The 12,663-nt window shown below is 39.4% G+C and overlaps 1 protein-coding gene across 6 annotated transcripts in view; it reads left to right on the top strand.

The window, feature by feature from the left end:
* eogt (EGF domain-specific O-linked N-acetylglucosamine (GlcNAc) transferase) overlaps positions 1 to 12,663 on the top strand; it is a 71,107-nt gene that overhangs the window by 1,097 nt on the left and 57,347 nt on the right. For 4 of the 6 annotated variants that reach the window (XM_048547675.2, XM_048547676.2, XM_048547673.2 and 1 more), the window contains exons 2-3: positions 4,277 to 4,375; positions 5,354 to 5,576. In XM_048547675.2, coding sequence (XP_048403632.1) covers positions 5,373 to 5,576 — 204 coding nt within the window. In that variant the 5' untranslated portion in view covers positions 4,277 to 4,375; positions 5,354 to 5,372. The remainder of the gene's footprint in view (positions 1 to 4,276; positions 4,376 to 5,353; positions 5,577 to 12,663) is intronic. The other 2 variants (XM_048547679.2, XM_059649923.1) reach the window with 1 other exon arrangement.

A 12,663-nucleotide genomic window follows, 5' to 3' on the forward strand; every position in this document is an offset into this window, starting at 1 on the left:
CGGAATTATTACAGAATCGGAAAGCTCTGTGGTGAACGGCGCTGAACTACCCGAGGCCTCAGCATCGCTGGGTTAGGGAATGGAAATTGCTGGCCAATATCCACCTGGAAGCCTCTATCAGGAGCGTAAAAGATATGCCAGAGCCACAACAGCGTATTCTTCTCTCTTAGCCTATTCCTCAACTGAACATGCATTTTCCTGAATGTACAAACGTTCCTTTAAGAGACAAAATCCCTCCTTGACTGTCTCAATGAGACACCCTTTATTTTCAAATATCCTAGCAGAAACATTTTAACCTTCCCAGAATCTAACATTTTTCACTATGCTCACCTCTCATTGCTCTGAATTCCATTGTGTACAGTTCCACCGATTTGTCCTTCCTCCTAGAATTTGAATGCAGAATAAAGTTAATGGCAGGATCCTTGGCAGTGTGGAGGAACAGAGGAATCTTGGGGTCCACGCCCATAGATCCCTCAAAGTTGCTACCAAAGTTGATAGGGTTGTAAAGAAGGCTTATGGTGTGTTGGCTTTCATTGGCAAGAGAATTGAGTTTAACAGCTGCAAAGTTATGCTGCAGCTCTGTAAAACCCTGGTTAGACCACACTTGGAATACTGTGTTCAGTTCTGGTCGCCTCAAAAGAGGAAGGATTTGGAAGCTTCAGAGAAGGTGCCGAGGAGATTTACCAGGATGCTGCCTAGACTGAGGGCAGGTCTTAGGAGGAAAGGTTAAGGGAGCTTGGGTTTTTCCTCACTGGAGTGAAGAAGGATGAGAGGTGACTTGATAGTGGTGTACAAGATGATAGGAGGCATAGATAGAGTGAATAGCCAGAGACCTTTTCCCAGGGCGGAAATGACTATTACGAGAGGGCATAATTTTAAGGTGATTGGAGGAAGGCTCTTCACGCAGAGAATGGTGACTGTGTAGAATACGCTGCTGGCAGTGGTAGTGGAGTCAGATACTTTAGAGACTTTTAAGTGGCTCTTGGGCACATGGAGGATGGTAAAATGTCAGGTATGCGGGGTAGTTTGGTCTTAGTAGGATAATAGATCAGCGCAACTTGGTGGGCTGAATGGCCTGTACTATGCTGTACTGTTTTTTTTGTTCTATGTTCTTAAAACCTTCCATCCCTGGAACCAGCCTATAGTGAACCTTTGTGGAACCGTTTCCACTGCACATTTATTCTTCCTTGAGTAAGGAAACCAAAACAATACTCCAAATTAAACCTTATGGATGTCCTGTGTAAGCCTTCCCTATCTATATACTTGAATTCCCTTGGAATAAAGGCCAAAGTTCTACTTGCCTTCCTAGTGCTTAGTTTTATCTGTGTGTGAACTTTTTGTGAATCAGACCTCAGTGTAGCAGCATTCACCAAGCTCTCTCTGTTTAAATAATAATCTAGTTTTCTATTCTTTCTGCCAAAATGGACAACATCACAATTTTCCACATTGTAATGCTTCTTCCAAATTTTTGCCCACTCCACTGTGTGACTTCCTCAAGTTATTTTCCAACCTATCATTGTGTAACAAGTAAATTTGGCTACAATACACTGTGTCCATACAACCGTGTTATCAATATAGATAACAAGTAATTGAGATCCCAGCTGTAATCAGGTTAGTATTGCACTTGTTACAATTAGACAACATGTTGAATCTGACTTTTTTGTTATTGTAACCAATTTTCTATCTATGTTAAGACATTGCTTCTAAACCATGACCTTGTAATATGTATGCTAACTCTTTGTGCTGCATCATATTGAATCCTTTTTGGAAGTGAAAATACAATAGATCTGCATGCTCCTGTTTATCTGCTCTGCTTGTTACATAGAGTCATAAAGTCTTAGAGTAATGCAGCGTGGAAACAACCCCATTGGCCCAAACTGGTCCATGCTGACCATGGTTCTCTCTCAGCTAGTTCCAATTGCCTGCATTTGGTGCATATTCCTCGAACCCTTCTCATCCATGTGCCTATCCAAATGTTTTTTAAATGTTGCAATTCTACCTACCTCAACCAATTTCTCCGGCAGCCCATTCCATATACACACCACGCTCTGCGTGAAGAAGTTGCTCCTCAGGACCTTCTTAAATCTATCCCCACCTAATTTAAGCCTATGCCCACTAGTTTTCAATTCCCCAGTCCTGGAGAAAAGTCTATATGCATTCATCCTATCTTTGCCCTCATGATTTTACATGCCTCAATAAGGTCACCCCTCATTCTCCAATGCTCCAAGGAATAAAGTACTCTCTTGGCCAATGTCTCCCTATAACTCAGGCCTACTAGTCCTGGCAACAGACTCGTAACTCTTCTTTGCACTCTTTCCAGTTTAACTATGGCTTTCCTATAACAGGGTGACCAAAACTGTACACAATACTCTAAATGCGGACTCACTAATGACTTATATAACTAACATAATGTCCCAACTCATACGCTCAGTGCCTTGATCGATGAAGACCAGCATGCTAAATGCCGCCTTCACCACTCTGTCCACCTGTGACACCGCTTTCAATGAATGATGTACTTGTACTCCTTGGTCCCTCTGTTCCACAACACTCCTCAGGAGCTTACCATTTGCTGTATAAGACCTAACTTGGTTTGACTTTGCAAAGTGCAACACCTCACACTTATCTATATGAATTGCATTTGTCAAACCTCAGCCCACTTGTCCGCCTGATCAAGATCATCTGTAATTTTTGATAACCTTCTTTGCCTTTAACAATACCTCATTATTTTGCATCATCTGCAAACATGCTAATCATGCCTTGTATGTTCGCATCATAATCATCCTGAAAGAACTGTCATAAATTTTTCAAACATAATCAGGCAGTTAATACTGTTTTATTGTCATTTTCAATCCGACCTGTTTCTAATCAGTATGGATCCCAGTATTTCCCAGTGACTGGTTAATTGTTCCCTCCTCTCTTTTTTTGAATGGATGTGCTATTTGTAGTTTTACAATTTTCTCAGACCTTTTGTATTCAAGGCAGTTTTAGAAGATTTTAGTCAACATGTCTGCTATCTCTGTCGCCAATTGTTTTAGGACGCACACTGTCACATCCAGGGAATTTGTAAGCTTTTAATCTCATTAGCTTTCTTAGTACTTTTTCTATCAAAGCACTGATTGTTGTGAATCTTCCCCCACCTTTCAGTTTCAAATTTCCCCTTATTCTTGGGAGGCTTTTTGTGTCTTCTGCTTTGAAGACAAATTTAAAATAATTGTTCAAACTCTGCCATGACCTTGCTGCCATTTATTAATTTTCCAGCCTGAGTCTTAAAAGTATCAATACTAGCTACGTTACCTTTCTATTCTATTCTGTTTTACTAGTGGCTTGTTTTATCCGGGCTCCAAAACTGCCATATTATGCACACTTTCTTCCAGTTGTATCTCTGCTGTGTTCTATTCAAGAATTAGACATGTGATATGATGAATAATTCTTTCCTAATACTGAAAACTGGAACAATTTGTTCAGTATTTCCTTTCTCCTACAATTTGCAATCTATTTTAAGCCAGAAGAGGCATCACTTGATCATTTGTGCCTGACTTACCTCAACTTCTCATTTACTGTTCTCACGTTTGATGTTGCCTTGTGCTGTGGGTGTTTGCATGTTTTCACAATTTCTTAAATCATGTGTTTTCTACTCTTTATTAAACCTATGACTCGGCTAATAAGCCCGGAAAGAAAAGCTTAAGTAGTTTATAAACCAACCCCATGTTATTTGTTGGTTTTATTAACTTGAGCTTTTATTTATTTCTGTTTCATCATGCTGCATGTTGATAAATTATGATGGGGGAGTAATAATTTTAATGCAACTGTAGTAGATTTATTGAGATCATATTTAGGCTGTTGTTGGAATGCAGCTTTCCCATTTTATTATGACTGTAATGTAATTGGAAGATTCAGAATGAACTGAAATCTGCAAATAAAAGTCTTTCTGAGGAAAGTCGGTAATCAATACAACTTAGCTATAGGTTTACAATATGTGCAGTAGGTTTATTCCCATGTTGACTATGAAAATAATGCTGCCTATTGATAGAGTTCTCAAAATTCAAGTTTGCATATTTTGCACAGATGAAAGTATTTACAGAACTAAATTTGAACATTAACCTTACTGAGATGCAGGAAGTACTGAAACTAACCTGAAATATTGACCTCAGTATGTGATAGAGAAGCCATTCAGAGAGATATGAGACATTTTAATGAAGTGAGGTATTCCAGGGTTAGAACACTGGATATTGAGTTTACTCAGGAAGTGAAAAGAAATAACTGTTTTTCTTTTTAGCTTATCAGAATTGGAAAGTGAAACTGAACAAGAACATGAATGGATAGAAAAGGAAAACTTCAATGCCATAATTGAAAATGAATTTGGATACGCTCACAGGTAAAAGGAGATATTATCATTGCAAGGAAATTTAAATGTAGAGTAGCAAGTGTTCCAATAAAACTGGAGACAATTTTGTTTTATTAAACATTTTGATGTAATGCTTATTAAAAGCAAATTTACAAGAAATAAGGCCAGGCTGTGAAATTTTCAGAAAATGTTACTTTTATGATTATCTCTGTTAGATACCTCCAAGGCAAAATTAAGCAAGTGCCGTGAAGAAAAACATATTGTTAGCTACAACTGGAAGAAACATAGACGAGATAAATTTGTGATCGTTTGCATTTTGAGCTTTCTGTGTTGGTATCCATGATTGCGTAGTTTATGGCCAAGCGTCTAATTTGTTTTGGAGGGTCTTAAAGATACCATGTTTAAATAGATTGAAACCAATTATACTTAACTAGCCGAGGCCGACAAAAATGACAGTGCATGAAAAGCATAGTTGAGGTATCCACTAGTGTGAAGCAGTCTTTGTGAACAAGCTTAATGCATTTGGTAAGAATTTGAATAATATGCTTCAGACATATGCGTTCACTAGTTTTCCAGGCTTTTAAACATTTATCAGTCGTATGAATACTAAATTAATATATTATGTCAAGTTAATAAAGCTTTAAATTTAAATGAGCCAGATGTCTCTCGAAGTGCTTTTTGTTATTTCAGTATCTTGTTTTAAGGACAAAATTAAATTGTAACCTCCAAACAGGTGACTCAATGTCTTATCAGAAAAGTAACTTGTATCTGTGAGATGTACATGTGGCACATTTTGCTGCTGCTGTTTAGATGTAAACGTCTTTTGAAATATGTTTCCAATAAAAGACCTTCTATTGCCTCAAAGCTGAGTTAATAATTTCTTCTTGAATATTTGATTGCTTGTAGCATTCACGACACTTGCTTATTTAAATAGGAGCAGTTGAATTATTGTCTGCTGCAAATCCACGAATGGAAAATCTGCTAGAAGTTTAAATTTTTCTTTTGTAGGTCTACCATCTGTTCACTCATGATGTTAATGTTGCTTCAGTTTCCAATTCAGCCTGCTGTAGCATTTGGACTGGAAGAAAATGACCAAACCAATAGAGACGGTGTCCATATAGTGCCTTTATACAATGATGTCACATTGCCTGACGAGCATATTCCTTATTTTCTGCACAATAACATGCACATAGCTAAACGTTGTAAAAAAGACCCTCGCTGTCCATTTACGGTAAGTCTTATTAATAGTCATTTAGTAGTACAAAACTGGAGTATTGTTGAAAAAAATGTTGAAGCTTTCAGTCTTGTGCTCATCAGGACAATTTGCACAAATACCCATGCAATGGGATACTGACGGTCATACTGTATGAGAGGAGAGAACTGATTGATTGGTGAGTGGACTCTGATTGGTAAACATGTTGCCAATGGAGAACATACCCATATATGATGGTTTGCTGTTTCATCTGTCTGTGCAATGCCCTGATCAATCAGTCAACCTGTAAACAAAGCCGACAGAGAACTGAGAATCGGCATTAATGTGTAAATTCTCCATGGAAATGCCTCCATCAATCAGAGTCCACTTGCTGACCATTCAGCACTTTCCACAGCTATTAAAACGTTGGTTCTAACCTTGAATTGGTATTCTTGTAAATTGCCCTGATGATTCAAAGACAAAAAGCTTTGACAAAATATGTTCTTTTTAAAGCAATATTTAATTTCACTATGCGTGCAACCCTGCTTGTGGAAAGGAGCATTTAGTGGGTATATTTTTAAATACTTAAAGGTTGGTCCATACGGACCAAAAAAAACTGTTGCACAGACTGATAGGTAGATTCTTGTTCACAATTGTTCACAAACAGACTGCCCCTGTTATACCTGTTCAGACCAGTGCTTTTCCTATTTTTAGTATAAGAAATGGGAACAGGAGTTGACTCTTTGGTTTTTTGAGCCATCTTTGCTGTTCAGTGTCAAACATCACACGACACCAGGTTATAGTCCAACAGGTTTATTTGAAGACATAAACTTTTGCAGTCTTGTTCCGTCTTCAGGTGTCTGTGAGCTAAATGGCATCATACACAGAATTTATAAAGAATAGATCAAAGCATCATAGAACAAATGCAAATGTGTTGCACAAACCTAAGGTGGCTGCTAAATCTTTAATTAGTTAGAAAGGATTATTATGCAAATTTCAGAATTTCTTTCAAGTCACTGCCGAAGAAACCTAAAAGTTTTAATAGTACCCTCAGTATACCAGAGGTGATATCCCAGGTCAGAGAATGCATTTTAGGAGTGAGACCTTGTTTAGAATCTGGTTGTGTACCTATTTGGAGTCACACTGCTTTTATTTTCAATGTAGGAATTTATGAAATGCCACATTGTCTACAAATTTTGTGCTTTTTTAACAAAATAGAATATATCTGCAAATGCACATTCACCCCATAGATAGGTGTGGGTGTGTGAGTGAGTAAGTATGTCTGTCAGTGTGTTTGTGTGAGAGTATATAGTGTGGTGAGGTCACCTGTAGTGCGATGTGAACCCAAGGTCCTGGTTGAGGCTTTCCTCATGGTTACTGAACATGGCTAAAAGCCTCTACTCGGCTATTCTGCATTGTTGTGTAACCTGAAGTCCATCTTGGAGGAAGCTTATCTGAAGATCAGAGGCTGAATGCCCTTGACTGCTGAAATGTTCTCTGACTGGGAGGGAACATTCCTGTCTGGCGATTGTTGCACAGTGTCCATTCATCCAGTGTCATAGCATCTGCATGGTTTCGTTAATATACCATGCCACAGGACATCCTTGCCTGCGACATATGAGATGGACAACGTTGGCGGAGTTGCATGAGTATTGCCATGCACGTAGTAGTTATCCTGGGCAGTGACTTGAAAGAAATTCTAGAAATTGCATATTAATCCTTTCTAACTGATTAAAGGTTTAACAGCCATCTTAGATTTTGATGACACGTTTATATCAGTTCTATAACTCTTTGATCTTTTGCTTATAAATTCTGTGTCTGATGCCACCTCTCTCACTGTCACCTGAAGAAGGAACAAGACTCCAAAAGCTTGTGCCTAGAAAGAAATCTGTTGGACTATAGCCGGTGTCTTGTGATTTTTGACTTTGCCCACCCAGTCCATCACCTGCACCTCCACATCATTTCCTATTCAATGAAATTGCATCTGATCTTCCGCACCATTTTATTTTCTTTGCACTATCCCTGTATCCCTTGAGGTTTTATATACACAAAAATCAGTTGATCTCAGACTTGAACCAATTCGATGACGGAACCTCCACATCCTTTAGGGTAGCAAATTCCAAATATTCACCACCTTCTGAAAAGCTTTTTGAAATCTAAATGTACCACACCTACTGGTTTTCCTCCCTTATGTATGTTGCTAGTAACATGCTGAAAAAAAAACTCCAACAGGCTTGGGAAGCATGCCCAATTTTCCCCCTCTCTATCCTTTTTTAAACAGTGGAGTTACATTTGCCAACATCTAATCCCTGGGAATGACACTGGCCTCTATTGAAATTTCAAAGATTATCAGTTCATCATTTGCTTTCTCTACAGCCACCTCTTTCAACATTCTTAGATGTAGTTCATCGGGTGTGGGGATTTATCCAAATAAAGACCCATAAACTTCTCTGATACTATTTTGACTAATGTTTTACCAACTTTTCAGAGCCTTGTTTCCACCTGCTCCTAAATTCTCAATTATTTGAGAGATTTTTATATTTTTTCCCTGTGAAGACAGAGACAAATTATTCAATTACTTTCTCTGCCATTTCCTTATTTCCCGTTATAAATTATCCTAACTTTGCTTGTAATGGACCCACATTTGTTTTTGCTAATCATTTCCTTTGACATATATATTAGAACTGTCACAGCTCCTTTTAACGTTGCTAACTAGTTTACTCATCTATTCCATTTTCCCTTACTTAATCTTTTTCATGATGCTCCTCTGCAGAATTCTGAAATGCTCCCAAACTTTGTGCTTACCTTTTTCTGGTAACTTTATAGGCCTCTTCCTTTGATCCATTACTGTATTGATTCCTTTTGTTGGCCCTGCTTGCAACCCGTGTCTTGCTGGTGTTATGTGAGTGAAGGAATGTATTTTTGTTCTAAACTATTTTTTGGTTCTGTAAATGTTAGCCTTTGCCTGTCTTCCTTTTACCTTTCTAATGTAGTTTCCTGACTGACCATAGCCAGTTTGACCCTAGTACCTTTCTAGTGTCCTTTGTTTGAATTTAAGGCACACATTTCTAGTTTGAGCTACTTCAATTTCAGAATTAACATAAAATTCTGTCATGGTGTGTTCACTCTTTCCTAAAGACACCTGTGTAACAGGATTATTATTTATCCCTTTTTTACTATGCTTGATCTTAAAAAAAAAAAAATCCTGCCACCTAATTGGTTTTTCAACATTCTGCTCCAGGGGACTATGTTGCATACATTGCAAGAATTTGTTCTCCGCAACATTAATACTAATTAGGTTTATCTAGCCATATGTAGACTCACCCCCTTCGTTCCTGCCCCCCTCTGATGATTATATTTCCCTCGTTACATACACTTGCAATTTCTTGATTCATAGTGTGATTTCCATAACTGCTGCTGTTTGATCCTCTGTAAACAATTGTCACAAATGTTTCCTCCCCCTTGCTGTTTCTTGTTCCTACCCAACCTGAACTTGTGTCTTGGACTTCAGAAGAAGGTCATCTGTCACTCCAGTAATACTGCTCTCTTTAATGAACAATGCTACTCCAGCTCTGTTTCCCAGCTTTCCGTCTCCTTCCTGAATGTCTTGGACCCTTCGATAATCAGGTCCCAGCTTTGGGTACTTGGTGGCCAGTGTTTTAAAACTCCCTACAAATGGTTGACCATGTCCAAGGACCCCTGCAAAGATCTTTTAGCACAGCAATGCATCAGCTGCAGCTGTACAGATCTCACTTCACAGTGTGAATTATTTCTTGATCCTAGATCTGTGAAAAGAACGGCTGTTGATGCTGCTGTGAAAATATACTTGTTAAGTTTAGTTATGCAAATATGGGAATTCATGGTTCGTTGGTTTATTCTGAGTTCTGGAATGCTGCTTGTGCAGAATCACGTTCCCAATTGAGTATAAACAGTGGAAAAATGGCACTTGCATTTTCTGCTTCCAAAGCTAGATGTAATTAAAATGCAGAAAATAACAGTGCCTGAGCTCCTGTTCTAAATAACAAATGATAGCATGTACTGCTGAAATGGCAAATCTTTGCACAAAACGTATACATATACAATAACAGAAGTGATGTGTTTATTATTTAATACATATTTAAAAAGAAACAGACTGGCAGAAATCTGAGCTCACAGATCTCATGATTCCCTCAGGATGGGAATGCCAGTTTGAAAACCTGCGATCAACACTCCTGTATGAGTACAGACTCCTCAAATCTAGTATTGATTCAGTACTTGCAGAAGATAAAGCCCTGTCATATACTCTACCCAATTTATTTAGAACCTTGTGGCAAAGTTTTACAGAGGTTCTCCCGGATTCTGAAGGCAGTTGAGCAAAACTGAAAGGTTCACTCGCAGTTAACAATTTTGGCCCAGTAAATCTTTGAAGTTCACCTTGCAGCCTCTGCTTTTGGTATTTAACTCAATGTCAATATGCTAGAAAACTGAGATGATCATTTTAAAAACAGAGGTTTAGTTCTCAAACAATAAATCCTCTGCGTGGCAACGGGTTATTAAATAAAAAATGATAACCTTGGCCATCTTTCCATTAATCCAAGGAGTACTTCTTAAATTATTTTGTAACAAATATTAAAGCTGTTCATGCGTGACAGAAATTAATTTTCAGAAATAAGCTTTAACATACTTGCTCACAAAGCAAACCTTGTCTAGTTTTAACAGTAACTGGAATATTAAGGATTAAACTGTAGATTTTGAGCAGGTGAAATCCACCATAATACTGAATGACAAAGTTTGTTTAAAGAGTCAAGTTTTACAGGTTTACGTATACATTCAGTGTCAATAGTACTCAATGGAGGGACAATTGCTTAGTTTGGTTCTGCTTTTAGCTGGGTAACCATATTTTCACTGGGAATCATATTGTTGTCAGGAAGAGAAAACTTGGATCAAGAAAAGTGCACATTGGCCAATTGAATTGCCCATTTCACCGTCTGAGTGGAGATCAATTAACTTAGCATAAAATGGTCATCAAGTCGAGGACTAGTTTTTTTCATAACGCTGACTACTTTAACCAGTTAAGCCATTGGAGATCCCTCAATATAATCATCTGGATTTTACTTGCTGTTCAAAATAGCAGAGTATTGCAATTTACACGTGTGAAACAAGATATTTCTCCTGGACTTTGGAAGTACAGAATACCTTGAATCATCTGCAATAGTGTATTAGTGAAACAGAATCTTCTATAAAATGTTATTAAATATGATACTGACTAATAAAAGAATTGAGCAAAATTGTTTTAATAGTAGACCAGACAATGAAAACACTTAATGAAAGCTCTGTTTATTATGCTTACTTTTATTGATATAATACATTGCTCATTTACAAATTATCAATATTACATATGAATTCAGAGATAAGTGGACATTTTGATAACACTGAAAGCAAACAAATGTTGAGACATCAGGACTTGTGCTACATTCTGGCCAAAGTAGATTATTTTGGATTTCTGATGAGTGAATTAAATATTTGAAATAGAATTTGCCTATGGAATGCTTGAATTGTACTGAATATTATTAAAATGGTTTTTATTTAACAATTAAATAAGAATAAAAACAGTTGATGATAATGGTGCCTTTGAGATCCAAAAGGAGTTAACTTTGTGTTCAGTTTAAAAGTGAATCCTAAATATATATTCACACTTAAAAATAAAACTACAATCCCATATATTCACCATACGTAAAAGATTACCTTATGCTGAAGCATCAGAAAATACAATGTTTGTTGACATGGTTTGATTAGGGTCTTCTGCATTTGTGCAGTGAAAAGCAAGTTGACTGGTCCAAAAACATAGGTGTTTTAAAACAAAATGATAACCATTGCATCAGAGATAATGGGAACTGCAGATGCTGGAGAATTCCAAGATAATAAAATGTGAGGCTGGATGAACACAGCAGGCCAAGCAGCATCTCAGGAGCACAAAAGCTGACTTTTCGGGCCTAGACCCTTCATCAGAGAGGGGGATGGGGAGAGGGAACTGGAATAAATAGGGAGAGAGGGGGAGGCGGACCGAAGATGGAGAGTAAAGAAGATAGGTGGAGAGAGTATAGGTGGGGAGGTACTTTCCCCCGCAACTTTCCCCCCACAGTGATCGAGAACGCCCTTGACCGCGTCTCCCGTATTTCCCGCAACACATCCCTCACACCCCGCCCCCGCCACAACCGCCCTAAGAGGATCCCCCTCGTTCTCACACACCACCCTACCAACCTCCGGATACAACGCATCATCCTCCGACACTTCCGCCATTTACAATCCGACCCCACCACCCAAGACATTTTTCCATCTCCTCCCCTGTCTGCTTTCCGGAGAGACCACTCTCTCCGTGACTCCCTTGTTCGCTCCACACTGCCCTCCAAACCCACCACACCCGGCACCTTCCCCTGCAACCGCAGGAAAGCTACACTTGTCCCCACACCTCCTCCCTCACCCCTATCCCAGGCCCCAAGATGACATTCCACATTAAGCAGAGGTTCACCTGCACATCTGCCCATGTGGTATACTGCATCCACTGTACCCGGTGCAGCTCCCTCTACATTGGGGAAACCAAGCGGAGGCTTGGGGACCGCTTTGCAGAACACCTCCGCTCAGTTCGCAACAAACAACTGCACCTCCCAGTTGCAAACCATTTCCACTCCCCCTCCCATTCTCTAGATGACATGTCCCTCATGGGCCTCCTGCACTGCCACAATGATGCCACCCGAAGGTTGCAGGAACAGCAACTCATATTCCGCCTGGGAACCCTGCAGCTATATGGTATCAATGTGGACTTCACCAGTTTCAAAATCTCCCCTTCCCCCTACTGCATCCCTAAACCAGCCTAGTTCGTCCCCTCCCCCCACTGCACCACACAACCAGCCCAGCTCTTCCCCCCCCCCCCCCACCCACTGCATCCCAAAACCAGTCCAACCTGTCTCTGCCTCCCTAACCGGTTCTTCCTCTCACCCATCCCTTCCTCCCACTCCAAGCCGCACCCCCAGCTACCTACTAACCTCATCCCACCTCCTTGACCTGTCCGTCTTCCCTGGACTGACCTATCCCCTCCCCACCTCCTCACCTATACTCTCCTCTCCACCTATCTTCTTTACTCTCCATC

Source organism: Stegostoma tigrinum, chromosome 11, assembly GCF_030684315.1.
Source record: "Stegostoma tigrinum isolate sSteTig4 chromosome 11, sSteTig4.hap1, whole genome shotgun sequence".
In the NCBI taxonomy this organism is placed as follows: Eukaryota; Metazoa; Chordata; class Chondrichthyes; order Orectolobiformes; family Stegostomatidae; genus Stegostoma; species Stegostoma tigrinum.